Consider the following 26626-nt stretch of genomic DNA (forward strand, 5'->3'; position numbering starts at 1 on the left):
ATATTTTGAAGTTTTCTTAAATATATTTTCTTCGTAATAATTTTATTTTATAGAGACGATGATGTTGAAAACGTAATTTACTAAGCTCATGTATGTAAACTTTCCACCTGTACAAAAAGTAATACTTTATACACATGTTTCATAAATAACTATATCATCAGTGCCCGACGCTTTTATTAGCGGTATATTTTTTTCCATATTGTACAACAGCAAATATTTTCACTTTTTAGTGTATTTAAATAAAAGCGTTATCTTAGATTTTCTTAGATTTTTATGTTTTTATTAACTAACTGTAATTTACTACAGGAAACAGCCATAGCCTCACTATGTAGGTACACACATCATCTCGATTACACAGTTACTCAACTCCTCAACTTCAGTCTAATTTTTATTCCATTTAGAGACTTCAGAACAGTTTCAGAGACTAGTTTCAAGGTATGTTGAGGAACAGCTGGTTGCAACTCGAACGTCCTTAATATTTTAGAAATTACACTCTTCATCTCCAACATTGCAAATTTCTGACCTAAAACAAGTCGTTAAAGGAAATCTTGATAATTATATAGAATTAATAACGGGTGTTTTTTTAAATTTGGCGTCGAAGTAGGCGTTAAACTGTCGGTTGTGAATGCACTATACAGGTTACGGATCACGGATCAGCTGTTTAAATCTTACGCTTTTACACGAGTGGTGCGATCTCAATCGACTCTCCAACGCTTACTTCGACGCCAAATTTAAAAAAACACCGTTTATACTCATACCAATGCAATTTCGAGGACCGGCGCTAAATGGTATATAAGAATAAGGAAATTTACCATCAATATTGTCAAATCTGTTAGGATCAAATTTTTCTGGATCAACAAAATATTTTGGATCTCTGTGTACACCGTAAGAAAATATTAACACTGTATCTCCTTTCGGAACTATTAAATCGCCTGGAAAGCAAATTTGAGCTAACAAGAACATTAAGTAGAGACTAACGTCATTATTACCACATTGTATATCTTCGATGGCTTTTCTTCCATAAATGGGAACTGACGGATAAAGTCTTAGCGACTCTTTAATAACTTTTTCTAAGTACTTCATGTTTTGTAGATCTGCATAAGTAGGAGTTCTGTTGCCTTCAAAAATGGCTTGTTGCTCTTCAAATGCAATTTTCTGCAACGAGAAGAAATAATTTTCATTTTAATACAGTACCTACATTAGCGTACCTGCACATCTGGATGATTTGCCAAACAATATATTGCAAAACTCATGGCAGAAGCTGTAGTATCATGACCCTACAATACTTTATTAGCAAAGACATGGCACACAAACAATTGTTATTACCGCAAACATGAAGGTATCAACTTCTTGCCTTATCTCTTCTTGAGTAAGCGGTCGACCATCCACTGTAGCTTCCAAAATTAAATCTATAAATGCCTTTTTCTTCTTAATCGTAAATGCCTCCTCCTCAATCACTTCTTTCGGTTTCTTCTCTAATTCTTCACGCTTGTGCTTGATGACACTGTTGGATTTTTCGTGCAATATGCGCAGCGCTTTCCTTTGTATGCGATAGTTCTTTGTGAAAAAATATGGTAAATCAAACATTTGTATCGGTGAGAGTGCTCTCTCCATAATAATCCGGCACATTTCTTTCACACTGTGAACGTACTCTGACGTCACATCATCTTGGGCGTTTATACTTATGCCCATTGTAGTTTCTGCAGAAAACGTGCGACATTATCCTGCAAAAATGATGCGAAACTTACCGCAGATCACATCTAGGGCACATAAAGTAATGAATGGATAGACGTCAAATGAGTCCTTTCCTACTTCTTGCTCCAATTTCTTCAGCAGTGTATTGCCACATGACTCGAAAACGTCGATGAACTGCTCTAAAATCTTGAAATGGAAAGCTGGTGTTAACATTCTTCGGTGTTTTTTCCATTTTGGACCTAATTCGAATTACAGTTGTCACTATGTACAATAATAAGACCTAAGTTACCATCGCCGGTAAGGAGGCCGGTGCCTAACCAAGGTATTGCAAATGCGTAACCCTCAGATTTTGTTAACTCTTTAGTACTGCTCAACATACATTCTACTATTTTATAGTCAGCTACAACTATTGTTTTCTGAATAGGTCCAATTTCCATTTTGAATATTCCTCCATAATCTTTTATACACTTCATCATCCTGTCCAATATTTCTGAAAATGACCAAAATAAAATTTTTAACGGATTAATTTCTCTTACTTACCACTGGTAGAACTAAAGTATAGAGCGTTGCCAATTAGAGGAAGAGTGGGTGGTCCAGAAACATTTTTGTAATATTTTCTATTACTGGGTGCCCTAAGCCATCGCCAAAGCGCGAAAAGTACAATTCCTAACGGAACAATTAAACTTGTCACTGTTAGTTCCATTGCTTTATATTCTGAAACTAACTAAACGAAAATTGTTACGTAACTAAATGATAATACCAACCTGAGGTGTCACTTTGTTTTTACTAAGTAAAAAATTGATTTTAATAAGACCGATCCATTCGTCACATTCTCGCCCAAGCGTATTCTGCGGCAACACAAACACTAATGTGCGTTTCACATTTTCATTTACATCTTCCTACCAATCAGAGTCCTTGAAATGAAGAAAGAGTTGTAGAAAGTAAAATTGCTGTACTACGATAGCTCTGATATCCCGCTATCTGCAGCTTTGTTCTGATGTGAGGTTTGGTGGAACGTGAACAATAAACTGCATTGACGTGCGCGGAATGCACTCAGTAATATTGACTCTACGAAACAGTACTTAACTGTGTTGAATTGAAAGCAGTTATTAATTTCCGGCTATTTTTTTTTATTGTTTTAAACGAAACAGATTGTTAGTTAAGACCTTTTAAATGGTATACCTATCTTATTTGTATAATTTTTCGCAAAAAAAATTATCAATTTGTAAACAGTGATTAAGTGCCAGATACTTGCAAAAATATATGAGTAGTGTGACGAAGCAAAATTGTTTATTTTACAATGATAACGGCAATCACGATCGAATTTTGTGTTTAAAAAATATCAAAAAAATTCTTAAATCAATGTAGGTACATCAAGCTAACCTTGGAAAAAACTGAATAAAAATAATGATGGTGGTGCATACTTGTAACTTGTTACAGACTCCTTGAATTAAAGCACTTGTTTATAATAATTTAAATCTTGTGTACAAGGTAACTCAAATAAAATCTCTCGTAATAATTTCAACCCACTTTCGTGTTTCCTAAAGTGACGTTCTACTATATTTCGCTCGACAGGTATAATAACCTTGTAATAATTTAAAAAATACTATCTCCAATTTAAATTCTTTATCAAGTAATTACTTGATTACTTGAGATTTCATTGATTTCAAATGTTATTGTTGCTGACTTACGCATTTAGTTTAGGTCTTTTTTTCACTATGCGACTGTTCCTTATATTAAAATTACGATAAAAGTAGTCAAAGGAGAGAATTTTCTTAAAAAATAATTTTCACGAATGTTTTACAAAGGGATGGAATTATAATTCCGAGCGGTTATTTTGAAAAGAACTAATTCATATTTGCATTTAAATTAAGAAGTATTAGGTACCTATTCAATGTCGTAATCCACACGTAGGTACTTGTATCGGGTGTTCATTTAAATTCTTCTTCAAAGTAGGCGAGTGCTGTAAAACTCACATTTCAAAATTATTAAAACATGTGAAAAGTGCGCTGCAATATTATAATCTACAGAATACCTTGTTGTTGCAATTTTCCGATTGGTTATTACTCGTGAAATAATAAATAATTACTCACGGCCGTGAGTAATGAAGATAATTATTTAAGAGTCCGCGTATGCATTATGACGAGTGGTAAAAAGCAGACTCCTGTGAAATATAAACCTGATGGACTACAATTAAGTTAATGTCAACTTATTTGAAAAAATTAATAAGCAAAAACTAGTTACTATAATATTATAGGTAATAATGATCACTATACTAAATTACTAAAAATAATCCAACAAATAATAATTGGTTCATAAATGTGTGAGTCGTTTGTAATATGAATATACATCTGTATGGTGTAAAGACAAGACCGACGACGAATGTGATCTTTAGAAATTAGAGCAGCTAATAGAATTACAAATCATGTGAGTCAATGTCTAGGCAATAGCTTTTTACTATGACCGTGAAAGGTGAGGCTGTTAGGGACGCCTATGTATAAATTTTAACGACTTATAATATTTGTGGCAACAATTTTTTTACATTTCTCCAATTTCCAATATGACATTACGAAGATGAAATAATTGTCAGTGGAAATGTAGAAGAAAGGTAAAATGTTTTTCTACGACTGTTAATAAAACTGTATCTACCGTATTTCACGTAAGTGTGCAAAGCATTTGTGTATTGTAATGGCCCGAATAGGTTCGATAAATTAGGAATTTTAATTTTTGAATGGAGATGAAGTACGTTTGTTCCACCCTGTAGGTATATACGTATACACGATCTTGTTGGTTGAGGTTTTGCTTTTAAATATTCTTGACGCAAGTGGTACACGTCTTCCTGTAAAATACTTTAACTGTAAAATTTTTCATTCATTTTGTCTCTTATTCGTTAAGGTACTTCATTAATTAGAGCAAAATTTCAGGGCACAAAGTTTTACTGCTTGAAGAATATACAGGGTGTCTCAAAAATGGCGCCCAATCTCCTAAGGGTCTTAAAGAATAGAAGTCTAGGAAGGTAAATCTCAATACAAAATTTGATCGGACCAACAGATTTTGTATAACTTGTTCTTAAATATGGTAATTTCAAAGAGATGTATCTCCTTTATTACCAAATTTTACAGCTGAATTATAAATTACTTTATCTACGGCTGCTTGTATAAGTCGTTATTACCACACTCATTTACAGTCATTTGAGTTGCGTAATGTAGTTCATTACCGCACTGGTTTGATTACGTAACGCATTTTTATTTAGAAGCAAACAGACAAAAATTTATTGAAAGACAAAAATACAAATGAAAAGCTAGGTACTTATTGTAAATACATAACACAGTCCTTGCATTTTGTTCGCCCAGTAGCCGGCATCGACTTCGTTTCGGTCTTCAATCTCTGGGCTTGGCACAAAAAGACTCATTTCCACTTTTAATGATTTCATCTACTACTCTCTTTTGGGTTACTCGCACAAGAGACCACTTTGTAATACACGTCATACTGGAAAAACGACGCAAACTGCAGTGACACCTCCAGAGACGCTCGTCTCTTGCACTCCAGGCCGTCCTCGAAACAGGATCACACACGTTTCCATTCCAGGTTCTGGTACTTTTCTCACTTGACGTCGGGGTAACCCCAATGTACATTTTCCGAAGTCACTTCACTTCCGAGAGCCGCGATAAGACGTAAACGACCCGGTTCTCAATTATGAAAAATTTAAAACAACGCGTTGTTTACAAACAGCATTAGCTGGTTGTCCTGGTATTGAGAAAATTGTTTCAATCTTGTTGCTTTGATTTTGAATTAAAACGATTGAAACTGACATTTAACAATTATCAAAATATATTTTTGTAAATGTCAAATTTGACGTTTTTGCCAAAAATTGATTTTTTTAATTAATAATTCGCAGCCGTAGATAAAATGTTGTACATAACACGTGGGTTAAAGCATATTACAGGAAACTCGTGTGTTACAGATGAACTCGGGCTAACGCCCTCATCATCTGCAATCTTCACACTCGAGTCCTGTAATATTGCTTTTATCCCACTAATTATGTAACTGTTACTTTTTCCAAGACCCCTTTAGGTAGTGGAACAACACCGAAGTAATTCTTTTTAGAGTAATGACCTACCAAAATACGCTAAAATAACAGTGGCAACATTGACCTCAAAGGAGAATTGGTTTATTTTAAAATGTGTATAACTTAGAAAATAATCAAAGGAAAAAAAATTCACAACGAATTTGAACTCAACTCTTCAAATAGTTTAACCCCTCAAGAGATTGGGCGCCATTTTTTAGACACCCTGTATTTCAAATTTTACGCGCGCTAGGTACTACTTTCTCTGCGTACAATTAGTGATTTTTATGTTAACCAATCTCTCGCTGGACAAACTTTACTACATGTACTACATATTTTGAACCACCATTTAAAAAATGGTTGTTTAATGAATATTATCCGTCTAAATTGGGCCTTTATTCATAGCGTAATAGTATATTATTCAATGAGCGGATAATGATTGCCATTGCTCATGAGAAGGTTTTTGTGTCACGAGCCGCAGGCGAGTGGCGTAATTTATGCGAGCGAGTAATAGCCTTTATCCGCGAATAGAATATTATACTTTTTCTATGACTATGAAAAGAAATTGATAAATAAGTTTCATTATTAGATAAACTGAAACTGATGTTTGAAACTGACGTTTTACAAACTAGTTGCTATGATATTTGCAATGAGTTTTGAAATTATTATTCAAGTAATGAGTAATGAATCTTGTTATCCATTGAAAAACACCTTAATAGTAGTTACAGCATTATCCAATGGGAGTAGAAAAAAGAAATTCCTATTTTACACTTTCAAACACTTGAACTAAGTTTAGTTTAATTTGCTACAACAATTAAAAAAAAAACAAAGAGAACAAATTAAAAAAAAAACAAATCAAGGGTGCTATCTCACCTTTTGTTTTATCGAAAAGTTTGTTTGAGCTGTAGTAATACTGTAAGGCCCGGTTGGATAAAGCGATGTCAATTCGTTGTTAAAGTTAACATAATGTCAAGCGATCTGATTGGGGGATATTTAACATTGAATTTGAATCGGCCAATCAAATGGACGGATTTCCGACTTGACGCGTTGTTAACTAAGCTTTATGCAATCTGGCCAAGTATACAGATACGTATAAATACGGGGTGATCAAAAAGGACTGTTTAAGTTGGTAACACTGGATCGTATTTTAAATCGTATAACAGGAGTAACTTCCTGTTGTTGGTGGCTTGTCGTTGTTAATGCTATACCTACATCAGATATTTGTCAAATAAACCAACAAAATATATTCGGTTGCAGTGTTATAAATAACCGAATTAAAAAATTTTCTTAATTGTATTGCCAACTTAAACAGTCCTTTTTGATCACCCGGTAGATAAAAATTAGTTAATTATAGTATTGTTGTTATAACTTTTTATCTGCTTCGCCCACATAAATTGACCAATAAGAATCAAAGCCAGATTCAATCTGTATTATTTTTCATCACATTTGCCACGTAAAAAAGTTAAAGTTAGAATTTTGCTGTCAAGTCCACAATTATTGTTTTAGGTTTTAAAAAATGAAATATCATTAAGACAATTCGAATGTCAGAATTTTTTTCTGTGTAAATCAGATCGTCTTAACAACCTACTCTCGTGTCAAAAATGGATTACTCCCTAGGATTTAGGGATATTCGTTACTAGGTTGCCATAAATTTGGTTAGGTTGGAGGCTATGTGGTTTCTGGTGACAAACAAAAGATATCCCAAAAATGTAAGACAGCAAATTAATTGTAACAGTTGCAAATGATTAATTTCTCGCTAAGTGATAGATGATTTTTCGTTTCACAATCAATTTTGGTTACTGGCGGCATATTTATTTGGATTTAATCTCTCAATTCAAAGTAACCAACCTTAGGCATTCAAAATAACTTTTGAAAATTCTAGTTACACACAACATGAAAAACGTTATTTCCCTAAAAGTTTGAATTCTAGGGAGTAATCCATTTTTGACATGAGAGTATTTGATTGGTAACTAAGAAAATGTACCTAATGGACGGGGCAGATAAAATGTTACGTTGTCCTTAGTATAGTAATTAATGCTTTATTTTGAATGGAAAACCCATTTTACCACTTATTTTGGAATAATTGTTGCATACAATTGGTCAATTGTTACAGTAAACGTCTGTAAACTCTGCCGAAATCGAATAGTTGTTTTCTAAGTTAACAACAGCGCATTGTTGACGTTTCTTTGATATTTCACCAAAAAATCTGCTTACAAGTGGCGTCGCGTTTGACAATAAAGCTGGTGAATTACGTATTCTTACGAACGTAAAATGTTGCTCTTGTTTATTTTATAAATTTTCTCCATTATCAGATAATAATAATAAAATGCGCAATTATAATTCCAACGTCTAAAATTCATGAGGTATGATTTATTAGTAGCGTTTGAGACCACAAATTGTCTGCGACAACGCATTGAATGCTTTATTTGCATCGGATTCCACTACGACATCTGCGACACCTGCGCTGATTTGTTTTCTTTTTGATCACATTGTAAAACATCAATGATCTATATTTTCAAGTTTTCTTAAATATACACACCGCACAACAATTATCGCATGACTTTGTTTCTTAAGTACTCGTATATAGCAAATGGTCTGCAAACATTTCGTATAAATAGACTAAATTTAATCTTTAAGGAGATTTCAATCCTATATGGAATGATAATTGATTTTTGCACTGCTTGTGTTAATTTTTGTTGACAGTATTCAAGACATTGCAGAACCATCTCGTTTACCACAATACTTTATAGCGAATTAATCAATGACTGTAACTCCTTATGTTGATATGTGCAATATTCTCGGAAGATAACACAGAAAAAAAATTAAGTTAAAGTTCAAATTTTACACGTACAAACATATGTTATGCGATAATTGTTGTGGGGAGTGTATTTTCTTCGTAATAATTTTATTTTATAGAGACGATGATGTTGAAAACGCAATTTGCTATGCTCATGCATGTAAACTTTCCACCTGTACAAAAAGTATTACTTCATACACATGTTGCATAAATAACTATATCATCAGTGCCCGACGCTTTTATTAGCGGTATATTTTTTTTGATATTGTACAACAGCAATTATTTTCACTTTTTAGTGTATTTAAATAAAAGCGTGTAGTGACCCAGTTTAAAATTTAAATTTTAATTCCCGGTACCGCCACGAGAGCGCGCCAAATGTGAACGTACTAGCGGCTAGACTTGGAACTAAAGGATGGGGTTGGCATATCTGGGGAGTTGGCAACTCTGAGAGCGAAAATATAGCGGGGGTGAAGCGGGCTACTGCGCGAGTGGTTGAAGGGGGGTAGGTGACTTTTGTTTGGTTTTTCAAAACGAACACACCGTGCGAAGAGCAATCCATATTCCCAAAAGTTGTAAGTTAAATCTGAATCAATTTCACTACCGTCCCGAGTAGATATTTTGTGTCCCTGTGAGGAGTTCGACGTTTTAATTCACCTCGGGTAATTTATCCCACGTTCGTTGTCTTTTTGCTTTTGTTTTTGGAACCAGGACCACGTGGTAAGGGTATGTTGTAAATATCATTTTGTTGCATGCTGTTTCTTTCGAGAAGCGCCCATTTGTTAATTTTAAACGTTATCCCTAAGTTTTCCCCGGGAGGTTCATTTTTTTTTTGCAATCTGGTAATTTCGAAAATTAGTAGCCGCCTGCATCCATTTTGTTTTGCTTTCACTAACTTTTAACGGCACTCGACCAGCCAGTGGTTATTGTATTCGTTATTTATGTTGCTTACCGATATTTATGCCATTTAGGCCCGTATTCACCAACGCCAGTTAAAGTTAACTGTATGTTAAAATATACGAAAACATTGTTATAACAATAGGTAACTAAAGTAACGAAGTATTTTAACCTACAGTTAACGTTAACTGGCGTTGGTGAATACGGCCGTTAAAGCGTTTTTATTTTATCGTTATTTAACTTTGCGCTTGGTTCTCTTTTATTTGCTCAGAGTTTAATGTCGCGTTTGGTTTTGCTTAATTTATCATTGTTTAATGTTGCGCTTTGTTTTGCTGAATTTTCTCATCGTTTAATGTTACGCTTTGTTCGATTGAATTAAACTCGGTTTTTTTTTGTGTTGTTGCTAGATTTCGGATGAGTTAAAGTAAAAATGTTGTAAGTGCGATCCTATGGGGGCTAGGTGACATTCAGGAGGTCGGGGGGTTGTTTAGTCAAATTTCCGTGGGGGCGACGGTTATGTAGGACCCTATAACGGAGGCGGACGCGGCTCTGGGATGTTGACGTGAAGTCCCCGTCGCAGTTATAGGGACCTCAGCAGTTTGTCGGTAAACGGTTGGTTGGGGAAGGTGGAACAAGTTCTGCTCTACGCGACTCTGGGAAGCTCATCGTACAACCCCGAACGCTTATATCACTTGGAATTGGTCGGTAAACAGTAGTCCGACACGCGATACCCCGAGTACCTATAAATGTCGCTTGCTTTCAAGACGATTCAGATTCCGTCGAGGTTATAGAGATTTCGGGGGTTTGTCGGGAAACAGTTGGTCAGGGACGGCAGACCTAGGTCTTTGCGGCTGCGGTCTAGGAATGTTAATCGTACGACCCCGTATCGCTCTGTCACTCTTGCTTGGTCGGTGAAATAGTCTGACGTTCATTAATACCCCGAATATCTATAAACGTCGCTTGATTTCAAGATGATTCAGATTATTTTTCCCCTCGCGGCCGAAAGTTTGTTACCTCCAGCTCTAAGCTCCCGTTTGCGTACCTTGACCGCGTAGTTCCGAATTAAACATTGTTTTGTCATTAATCGAATTAAAATATGAGTAATACCTGGGATACGGTTTTTGAAGAGGGTTTTTCATCCGTTCCTGTCTGTAATAACTGCACCATAATTTATTTACTTGTTTTGCAAGCTTTAACCTGTCATTTTGTCTGTCATGTACCCGTTTTCTGTTATTTAAAATATTGTTGCATTCATCTTGTCGTTTATCTTTGTGATGTACTCAACTAGCTAATTTCTTGTACTTCGTTAAACTTAATTTCTGTCCTTTTGTATTCGTTTTAATTTTTTCATCAAAGTTATTACAGGCATTTTTAATAAAAGGTATTTTGCGTCCCTCACATGTGTGTTTTATTTGCGGCACTCTTCCAACCGGAACCCTCATCGTTTGCATTCCGAACCTTTTCCGCCAAAAGAAAATCACAACGTAGGGCTCCTCCGCTTCGATGACGATTACGACCACATTTGTTACCGTTTTGCGCAGGTTCGAATATTTGGCGGAAAAAGTAATGTACAGTCGCGAGCAATAAATTTTGGTCGTCAAGGTCATTCTTTGACGCAATAAAAAATGCTCCATTGTAAAACAGTCGTAAATATCATAACCTATCATCATGTTGTATGACATTAATTGTAATTTTTTTTTCAATTTTTTGACACTTTGTTGACGTGGGGATAATCAGGCAGGAAAATTTTTTAAATTTGTGACAATCTAACCAAATTTTGAAATGACATTGACGACCAAAATTTATTGCTCGCGACAGTACGTATTCAGATCATTACAAGCGTTATCTTAGATTTTTATGTTTTTATTAACTAACTGTAATTTACTACAGGAAACAGACATAGCCTCACTATGTAAGTAGTATGCCGGACAAAAAATTTTGAACGACTTGTTATTCCTTTGACATATAAATGTAAAACTGGCTTTATGGTCAACTAACCTAATTTTTTATTTTTGCCTTTCTTGTCATGTCACCAGTGAAAGGTTAGTCATCATCATAGATTAACACAAAAATTTTGGTGTGCCTATGTCGGCTCACGAATGGTGAACGTGGATGAATCTTAATCGTTTCGTCTTTGCCGTCGAAATTGCGAAAGTCGCTGCAGCCCAAGGCTATCGAGTGGTGTAGAATGTAGATACGTACCTATCTAGTTCTTAGAGGTTTAGCATCAACACAAAATCAGGAATGTCTTCATCATAGATGACACCAAATTTAGTTCTATTTACATCAAGACAGAACGACCCGACAGGTTGTATTTTGGTACGCAAATATCAAAAAATGCAAAGTAGATATCAATCCACAATACGAACAAATTATAACATTTATTTATTAAACTTAAAATTAAAAGTTTAAAATAAAAACAACTTTACAAATAAAACTGAAGAAGTCAATATTTGATCATTGCTCCATTTTGTTGTACAACCAAGAGCAATCTATTCCTCATGGACAGGCACAGTTCGGGGGTGCCTCGTTCTGTTCCACGGACGACACCCGCCTTCTTCCAGAACCTGGACGCCAAACCACCGTCCCAGTGTGTTGCCACTTCCGCATAATGGCATGGATAGTGCCCTTCGATAACCCTAAATTCGTCGAAATTTGCCCATGCGACATACCCCTCTGGTGAAGGGTTACTATTTTATTATTATAAACTTGATAGACGTTTACTTCAAACCGTCAATTTTTCGATTTAATTTATGAACGTCATAATAACAGTAAAGGGCAGCTTACAATAAAATTTTTTGATATGCCAAAATTTTGGCCGTCACTTTCTTGACATTCAAGTAAAGTGTAAATAAACCTTTAGGAATCGTAACCCCACTTTCGATTCTTGTCAGTTTGACAATCAATTTAAACTGTCTGAAGCTCAGATATTCCAAAAATCCGACATGAATGAACAAAATTAGAGCAATCGTACATAGATAACCTGAGGTAAACGTTCTGTGTAGTAGAAATGACAAAATAATTTTGAGTTTTGAAATTTACCACTTAAAAAATAACGTTGATAATCAAGACGGTAATCATGATGACAATAAAGTACGGATTACAATGTTTTTTTTTGAATGACAGACAATGACGGCCAAATCATTCGAAACAAAGACAACGTGTTGTGCTCTAATTTTTCAGAAACAGCAAATGCATTTGCAGATTTTTTCGCATCTGTTTACTCATCAGACTCAACTGTATCGCTGCCTAATATCAGTAGTTTCAAATATAAGAATTTATTAACTGACATAAGTATAACTAAAGAGATGGTTAGACAACAAATTAACAACTTGTCTGAAAATGTTGCTCCTGGTCCGGATAAATTAATTTCTAAAGTTTTAAAAACAAACTGCGACCAAATTTTGGAACCATTAACAAAAATACTGCAAACGTCATTTCTCACTGGTAGACTTCCCAAACTGTGGCGACAAGCTATAGTTACTCCAATTTTCTTGTATCTTCACTTAATAGTTGGACTAAGATCTTGGATCAAAAAGGCTCTCTTGATGTCGTATATTTAGACTTTAGCAAGGCGTTTGACAAAGTTTCCCACATCCTGTTGCTGCACAAATTGCAAGCTCTTGGTGTGAGGGGTAGATGCATTGAATGGATAAAAGCGTTTTTGTCGGCGAGAACATTTGTGGTTCGTGTTGGTAGTCATTTTTCTTTAGAAAAGAGTGTTGCCAGCGGCGTTCCCCAAGGCTCACTTGTAGGTCCAATATTATTCCTTGCTTATACGTCTGATTTGTTACTGACACAGCAAACTGGTTATTCAGCATATGCTGATGATCTTAAATTATTTGGTTGTCCAACAGACAAAGAGTGTGACCTACAGTACAAAGTGAATATACTTCACGAGTGGTGCATAAACTGGAAACTCCCACTTAATATAAACAAATGTACAGTGATGCATTTTGGCAAAAAAAAATCCAAAGATCACATATAAAATAGACAACACTGATCTTCCAATTGTAGCATCACAAGTTGATCTTGGAGTGACGGTAACGCAGGATATTTCTTGGACAGAGCAAACAAATAAAGCCGCTAGGAAAGCTGTTGGCACCTTATACCTTTTGAAGAAAATTTTTCCTTCCCTATCACACAGTTTAGTGAGTAATTTATATAGCACCTATATACGACCTCAAATGGACTTTGCCATATCAGTCTGGCGTCCCCTTTACAAGAAAGACCAACTTTTATTAGAAAGAGTGCAACATGCAGTAACTAGATGGTCGCCCGATTTGTCACACCTGCCATACGAAGAACATTTAAAAATATTAAAAACTCCGCAACTTGAAGAGAGATTCGATAGAGCTGATTTGATTCAAATGTTTCGATTAACGCATAATCTTTTTCCTGAAGAAGTGGAAAACTTTTGTTTATTTAGTGATGGAAGACGATTACGTGGGCATGAATTTAAAGTTGCCAAGGAATCATTTAAAACAACTACCAGGCAACATTTCCTAACAAACCGTGCTTTTGGAACTTGGAACGCTCTTCCAAGTTTGATTGTCAATGCTGAAAATGTTAGCCAGTTTAAAAAGCGTTATGATCAACACAAGGGGAATCATGACTAAAATTTGAATATAACCAGCCTCCGCTTTAGTTCATCCGACTTATACTCCATTCTTTATCTTAGTGAGTGGTGTTTGGGAAAATTTCAGCCGTCAAGTTGAATTTAGGGATTTTTGAAAGTTCCACTGGAAAAGTGCGTTGGTAGTTGTTGAAAAATATTCAAATATTACAATAATGTACTTACAGAGACGCCGCAAACTCTTTCTATTTATTATTTTCCGGGTTAAATTGCTCATCATTCATATGCACGATATGCACCGAGACGACAGAGACATAACCTCAAACGTGTCATCTTCCTATCGCATCGTTTTCTAAAATTTTAATAACTTGCTTGCGAATTTCAAAATGTTCTAGACCGGCTACACACTTTCCGGTCAAATTTGGTCGGGTTACTGGTTACTTTCTCACACCCAAACCCAAACTTCTTTGCAATATTGCCCGGCACGGGACGGGAATAATGTTCGGTCGGACTGACTGACGACGGACGCCGATAATTTTCATATCGGGAACGGTTAAATTTAAGAATCGATGTGTACGGCTTACATATTTACATTTCGCGACATAAGATCGTGAGATTTGGACATGAATGCTTGACGAAGATTCTGAATCTGAATGACAGCGATGACAGTTAATATTTGATTTACACGACACACAAATTTGGTGGGAAAAGTAAAACTTACAAAGCTACCCATGGCTTGCTTGATCGCATCGACCACTCACCAAGATAAAGAATGGAGTATAGTAATTAAATTTTACGTTTTAACTGCTTAATCAAAAATTGCGTAAAAGGTTTGCCTCCGCAATTTAACTTAATTTAATAATAATAATAATAATAATAAAATTTTTTGGCTGGCATAGTACATACATCATCTCGATTATACAGTTATTCAACTCCTCAACTTCAGTCTAATTTTTATTCCATTTAGAGACTTCAGAACAGTTTCAGAGACTAGTTTCAAGGTATGTTGAGGAACAGCTGGTTGCAACTCGAACGTCCTTAATATTTTAGAAATTACACTCTTCATCTCCAACATTGCAAATTTCTGACCTAAAACAAGTCGTTACAGAAAATCGTAATCATTATATCCCATTACTCTTACCAATGCAATTTCGTGGACCTGCGCTAAATGGTATATAAGAATAAGGAAATTTACCATCGCTATTTTCAAATCTGTTAGGATCAAATTTTTCTGGATCAACAAAATATTTTGGATCTCTGTGTACACCGTAAGAAAATATTAACACTGTATCTCCTTTCGGAACTATTAAATCGCCTGGAAATCAAATTTGAGCTAACAAGAACATTAAGTAGAGACTAACGTCATTATTACCACATTCTATATCTTCGATAGCTTTTCTTCCATAAATGGGAACTGACGGATAAAGTCTCAGCGACTCTTTAATAACTTTTTCTAAGTACTTCATGTTTTGTAGATCTGCATAAGTAGGAGTTCTGTTGACTTCAAAAATGGTTTGTTGCTCTTCAAATGCAATTTTCTGCAACGAGAAGAAATAATTTTCATATATAATATCGGGTGTCCCAGAACTTGCGCGTCAGCCGTAAACCACAAATTCTGTTCTTCCATCTGATAAAGGATTTTCAAGATTTTTTTTCTTAAACCATTTAGTTTTTAAATTACAGCAATTTTAAGATAGCCAATCACAGAAGAATGATTAGTAAAGTGTATCAGGTGAATTATTCCGTGTTCTGTTGTTACCAGGTAACAAAATTAATGTTAAAAAGTCAATATTTGTCTGGTCAACTATGCAAACGTTTTATACTAACGTCAAAGTGACATTAATCAGTACATTTGAAAAGTGTCGATTTTTAGACAGCAACACAGTAAGAAATATTCACTTCCGAAGAATACACCGAAATGATGATATTCTACGGGGAAAGTGGCAGGAATTCTAAAGCGGCTCCAAGGTTGTATCGTGAACGCTTTCCACATCGTCGGCATCCTAGTTCGGACGTATTTTTAGGTTTAGTGAACAGAACACGAACCATTGGTTTTTTGGTTCCCGATAGAAAACGAGTTGGTGGTGTTGACCGCACGGTTCGCAGTTCTGATACGGAAGGAGTCGTACTTGAATCATTTACGGAAGATGGAACGAGAAGTATTAGAAATGTGGCCGACATCCTGAATCAATCAAAAAATACTGTTCAAAACATTTTAAAAGGTAACCACATGCACCCGAATCATTACACCAAAGTTCAATGTCTATTATCGGAAGATTATGCACCTCGATTGGAACTCCAGGAACACGAAATGTGTTACTTACGGATGAATCCTATTTTTGCCACAAAGGGACTTTTAATAGTCACAATCTTCAGGTATGGTCAGGAGAAAATCCACAATTTGAACATTTACTTTAAAAATGTACTTTTCGTTTAATGTTGTTTCCGTTTTCCCTTAAATGTCAAAGTGACAGAATTTAATAAAAGTTGTCCAAACATTTCATCACACTTTTTTAGCAGCAACATCTAAAGTCATTTCCTCGGAAACGCATACATTTAGTAGAGTTACCTTCGGGAAGGCGTGTGTGATTGGTTATCCTAAAATCGTTTTCATTTCGAAACTAACATACTTCTGGCGTTTTTTGTTGTAGAATCTTTGTCGGATTAAATATTACAATTAGCAGTTAACGGCTGACGCGCGAGTTCTGGGACACCCTGTATACCAAGGGACAGATATATTGCCGGAAATTATTTCGAGCAGTCCTCACACACGAGCGACAAACACGAGTGTTGGACTGCAAGAAAAAATTTCTGGCGATATATATCTGTCCCGAGGTATATTCGGAAAAGAATCGCCCGAAAAAACTTTTCTCTAGGTAAATTATTTCGGAAATTTTCCCTAGGAAAAATTTCCGCTTAATTAAATTATGAATGGTTGCTATTCAAACAATTCGAAGTTGTGATTTGTCAATATAAATCATGTGACATTTGAGGGCGATTCTCATTTTAATACAGTACCTACATTAGCGTACCTGCACATCTGGATGATTTGCTAAACAATATATTGCAAAACTCATGGCAGAAGCTGTAGTATCATGACCCTACAATACTTTATTAGCAAAGACATGGCACAAAAACAATTGTTATTACCGCAAACATGAAGGTATCAACTTCTTGCCTTATCTCTTCTTGAGTAAGCGGTTGACCATCCACTGTAGCTTCCAAAATTAAATCTATAAATGCCTTTTTCATCTTAATCGGAAATACCTCCTCCTCAATCACTTCTTTCGGTTTCTTCTCTAATTCTTCACGCTTGTGCTTGATGACACTGTTGGATTTTTCGTGCAATATGCGCAGCGCTTTCCTTTGTATGCGATAGTTCTTTGTGAAAAAATATGGTAAATCAAACATTTGTATCGGTGAAAGTGCTCTCTCCATAATAATCCGGCACATTTCTTTCACACTGTGAACGTACTCTGACGTTACATCATCTTGGGCGTTTATACTTATGCCCATTGTAGTTTCTGCAGAAAACGTGCGACATTATCCTGCAAAAATGATGCGAAACTTACCGCAGATCACATCTAGGGCACATAAAGTAATGAATGGGTAGACATCAAATGAGTCCTTTCCTACTTCTTGCTCCAATTTCTTCAGCAGTGTATTGCCACATGACTCGAAAACGTCGATAAACTGCTCTAAAATCTTGAAATGGAAAGCTGGTGTTAACATTCTTCGGTGTTTTTTCCATTTTGGACCTAATTCGAATTACAGTTATCACTATGTACAATAATAAGACCTAACTTACCATCGCTGGTAAGGAGGCCGGTGCCTAACCAAGGTAATGCAAATGCGTAAGCCTCAGATTTTGTTAACTCCTTAGTACTGCTCAACACACATTCTACTATTTTATAGTCAGCTACAACTATTGCTTTCTGAATAGGTCCAATTTCCATTTTGAATATTCCTCCATAATCTTTTATACACTTCATCATCTTGTCCAATATTTCTGAAAATGACCAAAATAAAAATTTTAACGGGTTAATGTCTCTTACTTACCAATGGTAGAACTAAAGTATAGAACGTTGCCAATTAGAGGAAGAGTGGGTGGTCCAGAAACATTTTTGTAATATTTTCTATCACTGGGTGCCCTAAACCATCGCCAAAGCGCGAAAAGTACAATTCCTAACGGAACAATTAAACTTGTCACTGTTAGTTCCATTGCTTTTAGTAAATATTCTGAAACTAACTAAACGAAAATTGTTACGTAACGAAATGATAATACCAACCTGAGGTGTCACTTCGTTTTTATTAAGTAAAAAAATTGATTTTAATAAGACCGATCCATTCGTCACATTCTCACCCAAGCGTATTCTGCGGCAACACAAACACTAATGTGCGTTTCACATTTTTATTTACATCTTCTTATCAATCAGAGACCTTGAAATGAAGAAAGAGTTGTAGAAAGTGAAATTGCTGTACTACGATAGCTCTGGTAGGTATCCCGCTATCTGCAGCTTTGTTCTGATGTGAGGTTTGGTGGAACGAGAACAATAAACTGCATTGACGTGCGCGGAATGCACTCAGTAATATTGACTCTACGAAACAGTACTTAACTTTGTTGAATTGAAAGCAGTTATTAATTTCCGGCTATTTTCATATAGTTTTAAACGAAACAGATTGTTAGTTAAGACCTTTAAAATGGTATACATTTGATATTTGTATAATTTTTCGCAAAGAAATTATCAATTTGTAAACAGTGATTAAGTGCAAGAAACTTGCAAAAATGTTTGATTTAAATGTGTGAGTAGTGTGACGAAGCAAAATTGTTTATTTTACAATGATAACGGCAATCACGATAGAATTTTCTCTATCGAATTTTGTGTTTGAAATTTGAAAAATAATTCTTGATGGTTTTGTGATATGTTATCTGACAAAATTAAAATATCATTTTTTTTTAAACCACTGTCATTAAGTTAACGTTGGACAAAACTGAATAAAAATAATGATAGCGGTGCATACTTGTAACTTGTTACAGACTCCTTAAATTAAAGAACTTGTTTATAATAATTTAAATCTTGTGTACAAGGTAACTCAAATAAAATCTCTCTCGTAATAATTTCAATCTACTTTCGTGTTTCGTAAAGTGACGTTCTATGATATATCGCTCGACAGGTATAATAACCTTGTAATTTAAAAAATAGGTATAGTTTTCCCATTTATAATTTGGTTTTATGGCAGTGCAATTGTAATTATTAAGGGCTGGGGTTGTGGTTTTGGCAATAGACGTGAAGATATTGTAGCCTAGTCAGACAACAGACAACCGACCTTCTTTTACAGATTTACGGCGGTAGTTGCCTATTGTCGGGGTATTTAACTCCCTGATAACAGGGCTGGTAGTAAAACCAAATTATAAATGGGAAAACTATACTATCTCCAAGCGAAATTCGCTGTGACTAGCCTCCCGGCTCCGGTATTCAATTATTCATACGAATCCCGGTCACAGATTACTCATATAAGCAGATAGTGCACTTGACCAGCAATGCATTGATTGTAGCGGTCCAAGATTCTTACCGCGGTAGCTTTCGTTTGGTTCGCGCGAATTTAAAATGTGAACCGATCGACGCGGAATTCTAAAATTGTAAATAAAGCAAATAAAACCAATATATGAGTTCTAATCAATTCTATTGATGTTATGTCCATAAAAATTATACAGAAAATAAAACCAGAATAAAATATTAACGTAATATATTTTTCAGAAAAAAAAAATAATGAAAAAAGGTATACAATTCAAACAAATCAATTATTCTAAATTAAACAGTCAAAATGGAAACGGGCTAACCCATACAGACTTAATTGTGGCAAGAAATAAGTTTAAATTTTGTTGTAGTGAATTTAAACTACAGTTTTATTTATACCAATTAGGTAATTGTAAGTTATTATTAGGCTTTGGGTCATTGGTTCTAAAGATATTATGTTATAGTCAATTATAATTATTATATTATAGCTATTAACATACCTAGCGATGTTATGACTATCATAACTACCGCAGATGTCGGTTTGAAATCCGAGCTCGTAGAGCGAGGATTTTATGACATCTAAGGTTGTTATGATTCATAACATCCGCGGTTTGTTCAATAGTTTACCGGTTTCAGAATAAGCCGAAGAGAATTTAAAACAATTAAATCCAAACACACAAATAGATTGAGTTGATCGCGTTTGCATGATATGTTCGAGTGTCATAGTTACATTTGGTTGTTTATACAAACAGAGATTTCGCAAAATGAGTTTGAATGATAGTGTTTTACCGGAAAACGTCTTAAATGAAGAAGAACAAGCTTTAAATAGCTTAATACCGGAAAAATCGAAAGGCAGGAGGTACTTATCTGAAATCATAGAGACACTCAAACAAGGGCAGGATCTAAATAAGGTTACAAGTGTAAATGACAGTGATGTTGGCGTATTTTCATGAACTGGTAAGTGCTCATAGTGTTAGTTTCGTAGCATATTTATCTTTTTGTTTATAGAGTCGAAGAAATATAGCCCCTCTGCCCCTCATCATTTTGGACGTAGGTACTACCCGATGCCCCATGCTATGAAGTGCAGTTCACTTTTACTATGGCAGAGTTCCGTCTATTTAAGTAATTATTGTTGTTTTTAGTTCCGATTGTTTGAATTAATAATGAATAAAGTTAGATATTGGGTAGTATGCATAAGAATAAGCATTTGCTTTTACTATATATTTGTCTTTTTCTAACTAATAGAGTCCATGTATTTCTATCTCTCACTAATACAAGTAAAAGCATTTGCTAATGGTTTATGCATATGACCCATTGTCTTCATTTGTTGATTGTTGTTGACATGTCACTATTGTCACTATGGCAATATTACCCTACAGCATAACTGTACTAGTACAGTTATGATTCTTTAACTGTACTAGTACAGTTATGACTCACCTACCATCCAACTTTTGTGAATGTAAACCAACGCTTAACTATACTGAAACCGATAAAGTATTCATAAATGCTTACTTGATCACATTAACGGATTTATTAGGGAACCTAACACATTTCCAGAGTTTTTGGCCCATGGTATAACATATCTGAAACCAAAAGATTCCGATACTAAAAATCCATCAAAATATATGCCAATCACATGTCTTCCTACAATTTATAAACTTATGACATCTTGCATTAAAGTAATAATTTACGACCATTGTCAAAAATTAAATATACTTAATGAAGAACAAAAAGGTTGCGTTAAGGAGTGTTTTGGTTGTAAAGAACAACTCATAATAGATACGGTAATAATGGAACAAGCTAGAAAAAATAATAGAAATATTTATACCGCATTCATAGACTACAAAAAAGCCTATGATTCAGTACCACATTCATGGTTAATTAAAATTCTTAAAATTTATAAAATTAATTTGGATTTGATTAACTTTTTATCCCATGTTATGACATTTTGGAGAACTACTTTAAATTTATCAATAAACAATACTAAATTAAAATCCGAGCCTATTCAAATTAAACGGGGAATTTATCAAGGAGATTCTTTAAGTCCTTTATGGTTTTGTCTAGCCATTAATCCTTTGACAAATCTATTAAATAGCACTGGATATGGTTTCAATATTAGACTTAATAATACCACACTATCCAAATTAAATCATCTTCTTTATATGGATGACATAAAACTTTATGCATCTAAAAAGAATCACATTTTATCTTTACTAACAATAACTGAAAATTTCTCAAATGATATTGGCATGAGTTTTGGTATTGATAAGTGTAAAACGCAATCAATATGTCGCGGTCATTACGAAAATTTAGAATATATAACTAAAGAAGGAGAAATCATTAAAAATTTAAATAAAGGAGAATTTTATAAATATTTAGGTATTAATCAATCAAATCATATTCAACATTCAATTATAAAAGAAAATTTAGAAAAACAATTTTATTTAAGAATTAAATCTATTTTAAAATCAAAATTAAACGGTAATAATTTAATTAAAGCAGTTAATACATATGCTGTTCCATTACTGACCTATTCTTTTGGTGTTATAAAATGGTCAAAAACTAATTTACAGAATATAAATATTCAAACTAGAGTTCTCTTTACAAAATATTTTAAACATCACCCCAAATCTGCCATTGAAAGATTTAATTTACCACGCGAAAATGGTGGTAGGGGTTTTTCAAATCTAGAAATTCTACAACATAATCAAATTGCTTCACTAAAAAATTATTTTCTCAATAGAGCTCGTGATAACACTTTTTTTAATGCTTTGGTTTCAGCGGATAAAGGTTACACACCTTTAAATTGAAGCGATAAAATAATTTCAGATATTGTTGAACCAAATATACCTGACACTATAGCAAATATAAAACAAAAGTCTTTACATGGGAGATATTTTAAAGAACTAGAACAACCAGAAATTAATATTCAAGCTTCTCATGCATGGCTTAAAAAATCAAATATTCATCCTGAGACTGAGGGTTTTATATTTGCAATACAAGATCGTGTTATAAATACAAGAAATTATAAAAAACACATATGCGGATTACAATCGATCATTGATAAATGTAGGATTTGCGGAACTGAAGGGGAAACCATTGAACACATCATTTCTTCTTGCACCGTTTTGTCTCAAAGCCAATATAAAAAACGTCATGATGTATTCGCAAAAATTATACACATGAATTTAGCAGTTAAATTCAACTTATTAAAGGATACACAACCACATTATATTTATAAACCCGAAAGTTGTTTGGAAAATGACAATTACAAATTATATTTTGATCGTACAGTTTTAACCGACATTCATATTCAGCATAACAGACCAGACATTATTATTTTAAATAAACAACAAAAGCAAGCATATCTTTTAGATATAGCTGTTCCAAATTCACACAATATAACACAGACATATAATACAAAAATTAATAAATATTTAGAACTCTCCGTTGCTATGAGAAATCTTTGGTGTTTAGAAAAAATTTCGATTTTACCATTTATAATTTCAGCAACAGGAATAGTACCGCAATCTCTTTTTAAAAATTTAAAAATTTTGGACTTAGACAACAAATTGGTGGTTGAAATTCAAAAAGGTATATTAATATTATACTCATGTCATATCGTGAGGAAATTCCTTAACATTGACACAGAACATAAAACACAAAAAAGTCAAAATGTGGAGGCGAGACGCCGGTAATTATGTTGATAAGCACTGCACTATTACTTGATAGTATTATCCGTAATAGTGTATGTACTCCGGCAAAATTGCCGTGCCGCCGGGTGGAGGTGGGATACGTAGTACATAATATATTTCTTTATTTTCTGGATTAGGCCGTTTTATCTTTTACACTACCTCAAATAAATGCTTCACAAAGTCACAAATGCGATACATTCGATAACTTTCTGTTTTTAAGTGTTGGGCAATTTATGTTGCGGTTATTAGTTATTTACACAATTAGTGGGATAAAAGCATTATTACAGGATTCGAGTGTGAAGATTGCAGATGACGAGGGCGTTAGCCCGAGTTCATCTGTAATCACACGAGTTTCCTGTAATATGCTTTAGCCCACGTGTTATGTACAAAATTTTATCTAAGACCGCCCCGAATTAAAAAAAAAAAGCTAAATCTTATTTATTTCCGCCAGTTTCATTACACCACTCAGTGGAATAATGACTTACTTATCCCACTGAGTGGGGTAATGAAGCTCACTTATCCCACTGAGTGGAGTAATGAAATGCGTCCGGTAATGAAGTTCCTTATTCCACTCAAATGAGTGGGATAAGTGTCATTTATCCCACGGGATTAGATAAAATATTTTAATGCATAATAAATTCTCATGTGGAGATACAGTTTTAGAGAATAATCTAACGGAAAATTCTTCTTTATCGTATTTATTTACAAAACCAACTAAACAGGTTTTTAAATTCGTGCGAACCAAAAGAGAGACTTGCGCACTGAAACTGGAAACAATTCGAGGTCCGAGCACAGATTACTTATACCAGATCGGACACTCTTGTCGGAACCTTTGATGAATTGCATTCGCCGTCAATGACCTTCACTAGCGTGGCCCTTTAAACGGGTTACTGCTGCTGTTGCCGTATTGAACAATATGTCAGCGATACAGTGTTGCAATGGTCGCAGATTTAAAATAAAAAAATGGAAAAAAATCCTAAAGTCTAATTCCACAGGTTTATTCGAAACGTCGCGTCGGAGTGTTAAAAGACAGGTTTAAAAATATTTTTTAATCAAAATATGCTTAGACAAAAGCGGGAGAAAGAGTCCTCCCTCCTTAACATTTTAAACTTATATACCTACTACCTCCATTCCCAATATTTTACCCACGTGGGCCCGTGGCCACGTACACAAAAATGTTGCCCAGGGCAGGGAGATGACCATTATTTATGGTCATAACAACTATCACACCACCGTGTTTTCCATCACTTGGGCCGGAAGGGGTGAGGTGTTTTCGCATCATCTTCCACGTGGACATCCACGTCGACTTGATGACGACGACGAATTGTGTTGCATTAGTCGAAGATTTTCTTACAGATATTATGCTAAACAAAAGTGCGAATACTGCGATAAAGTAAGGATAGATCGAAATTGTCGTCAGACGCCGACGGTTTTTCTCGCTACGGATTTTCACATAGCACATGATCCGAACATGCACGATGTACTCGTATATTATTTTGGGACAAGCGGCTGTGCTGCGCATGCCTACGGGACTTTTAAATTGGTTAATATTCTATCCTTTACAAATTTCTTAACATCTCTCTCGAGTGTCCGATCTGGTATAAGTAATCTGTGGTCCGAGTGCACTATCTGTTTATATGAGTAATCTGTGTCCCGGTTTTATGCAAGTGACGTCATCGACGACCGGTATCTCGGCTGGCGACGCAGTGCTTGTTTTCACGTACCTAATTATCTGTTGAAACTAGATCGGAAATCATTCCTCATGCGGGCAAAAAAAGTGGGACATCAAATTTCTGTCAGTTTTGAAAAATTCGATGTAGCGCAAGCTTTATTGTAATTTTTTTTGACACAATTCCGGCTGAGAGTTTAAAAATTTATTTTATACTCGTATTTTCCTTTTCCAAATGCCCTCTTCTTTTGATAAAGGTAGATTTTGATTGGAACTTTGCATTAAATAAATTTCACTACGTGCGTACTTACAATCATTCCCTGCAACCTACAATACTTAATGACAACGTCAATCAATTCAATGTAGGGTTAGAATCAGATAAGGGTTATTTCACATTAAAAGTCAAGACAATGACGTTGATGTCCCACTTTTTTTGCCCGCAATAGTAACGTGCCTTCAAATAAATTTATATTTAGAGCAACCTATGAAAGTTCAATTGTTTGCAACATTTTTACAACGTAGAAAATGACACAAGAATCGTCTGGTCTGACATTTAACGAAATAAAATTAGGTTAGAAAATATTTTTAATTTTTGTAGCGCATTCATCTCAGATTATTGAAATTCACATTAATAAATAATCAAACATTATTCCAATCACAAATTATTTGCTAACTAATGGCTTTTCGCCAATATACGGAAGATGATGTTTCAGCTTTCGAAATCTTTGCGAGGCATTGCTGCAAATTTTAGTTAATCTTCAGGAGAAAAATACCCCAAATTCGAATGGAAAGTCGAATAAGATCGCAAAAGTTCAAAAGCACCAAAGTCAAGTAACTGTTAACATAAAGGGAACAAGTAAATGGGATGTTACACGGTTAGTTCATATTCTCCATTCAATTTCAGTATTTATATTAAATGAAAACTCAAACTGAACATGGAACTAAACAGACAGTCTGAAAGTACCCACCTTAAGCAAAGTGACAAATAGTTAGTCGTATCAATTAATTTATTTCTTTAAACCATAAAAGAAAACATAACATTAACATTGCTGTGAACACTAATAAGAATTGTAAATTATAAATTAAGTATTGCACATAACCTCACACAATAGGAGATAACAATTTTATACATAATTTAGAATAAGTGTTGAAAATGTGCACCCTGTTCTTGTAAACACAACCTAGTCCTTCACCTAATTGCATTAGTTACATTTTCTAAAACAATAGGATTATTATTAATTTCATTAATTTTCTGTGTTATCCTATTTCGTAGTTCTGCCAAATCATTTATGGGTGTTGTATAAATTCAATTTTTGATGTGTGGCAACAAGAAGAAATCACATGATCTAGGGGGCCAGTTGTTTGGTGTATTACGGCTTATAATTCTGTTGTTATAAAAATGGAGTCAAAAATTCATTTCTGTATCTTGCAGCATTGATATTTCCTAAAAAACATTGATTATTATTTAATTACTAAAACACTATTACAATTGTTACCTTCAAGAAAGATTGGACCAATAATTCTGTGTTAGCTAATAGCAGCCCAAATGCCTACTTTCTGGGGGTACTGGGGTGTTTCAATGAAAAAATGTGGATTTTCTGAACTCCACATTCTTGTATTTTGAGAGTTGACATATCCACTAAGATGGAAGTAGGCTTCATCAGTGTAAAAGGTTTTATCAAGGTAAACATCCAAAGTATTCAGAAACCATTGAC

The 26626-nt window shown here is 34.6% G+C and overlaps 2 protein-coding genes across 4 annotated transcripts; both read right to left on the reverse strand.

Moving 5' to 3' along the window:
• Positions 1–258: 258 nt before the first annotated feature.
• LOC138130993 (cytochrome P450 4C1-like) lies at positions 259–2825 on the reverse strand. 2 transcript variants are annotated; one of them, XM_069047735.1, is made up of 9 exons: positions 2460–2592; positions 2236–2419; positions 1985–2185; positions 1749–1934; positions 1327–1700; positions 1209–1277; positions 990–1155; positions 759–932; positions 259–523 (listed from the first exon to the last, which is right to left on the reverse strand). In XM_069047735.1, exons 2-9 carry the CDS (start codon positions 2396–2398, stop codon positions 363–365), a joined length of 1494 nt encoding a protein of 497 aa, XP_068903836.1. In that variant the 5' UTR covers positions 2399–2419; positions 2460–2592; the 3' UTR covers positions 259–362. The 2 variants fall into 2 exon arrangements, with proteins under 2 accessions (XP_068903836.1, XP_068903835.1); XM_069047734.1 differs by lacking the exon at positions 1209–1277 and having other exon boundaries at positions 2236–2415; positions 2460–2825.
• A 12077-nt stretch (positions 2826–14902) lies between these two features.
• LOC138131911 (cytochrome P450 4C1-like) lies at positions 14903–18730 on the reverse strand. Of its 2 annotated transcripts, none has more exons than XM_069049177.1 (9): positions 18318–18730; positions 18088–18273; positions 17837–18037; positions 17601–17786; positions 17179–17552; positions 17061–17129; positions 15401–15566; positions 15170–15343; positions 14903–15117 (listed from the first exon to the last, which is right to left on the reverse strand). In XM_069049177.1, the coding sequence occupies exons 2-9, from the start codon at positions 18248–18250 to the stop codon at positions 14957–14959; spliced, it is 1494 nt and encodes a 497-aa protein (XP_068905278.1). In that variant the 5' UTR covers positions 18251–18273; positions 18318–18730; the 3' UTR covers positions 14903–14956. The 2 variants fall into 2 exon arrangements, with proteins under 2 accessions (XP_068905278.1, XP_068905279.1); XM_069049178.1 differs by having other exon boundaries at positions 18088–18277.
• Between the last annotated feature and the right edge of the window lie 7896 nt (positions 18731–26626).

This window comes from Tenebrio molitor, chromosome 5 (assembly GCF_963966145.1).
Source record: "Tenebrio molitor chromosome 5, icTenMoli1.1, whole genome shotgun sequence".
NCBI lineage: Eukaryota > Metazoa > Arthropoda > Insecta > Coleoptera > Tenebrionidae > Tenebrio > Tenebrio molitor.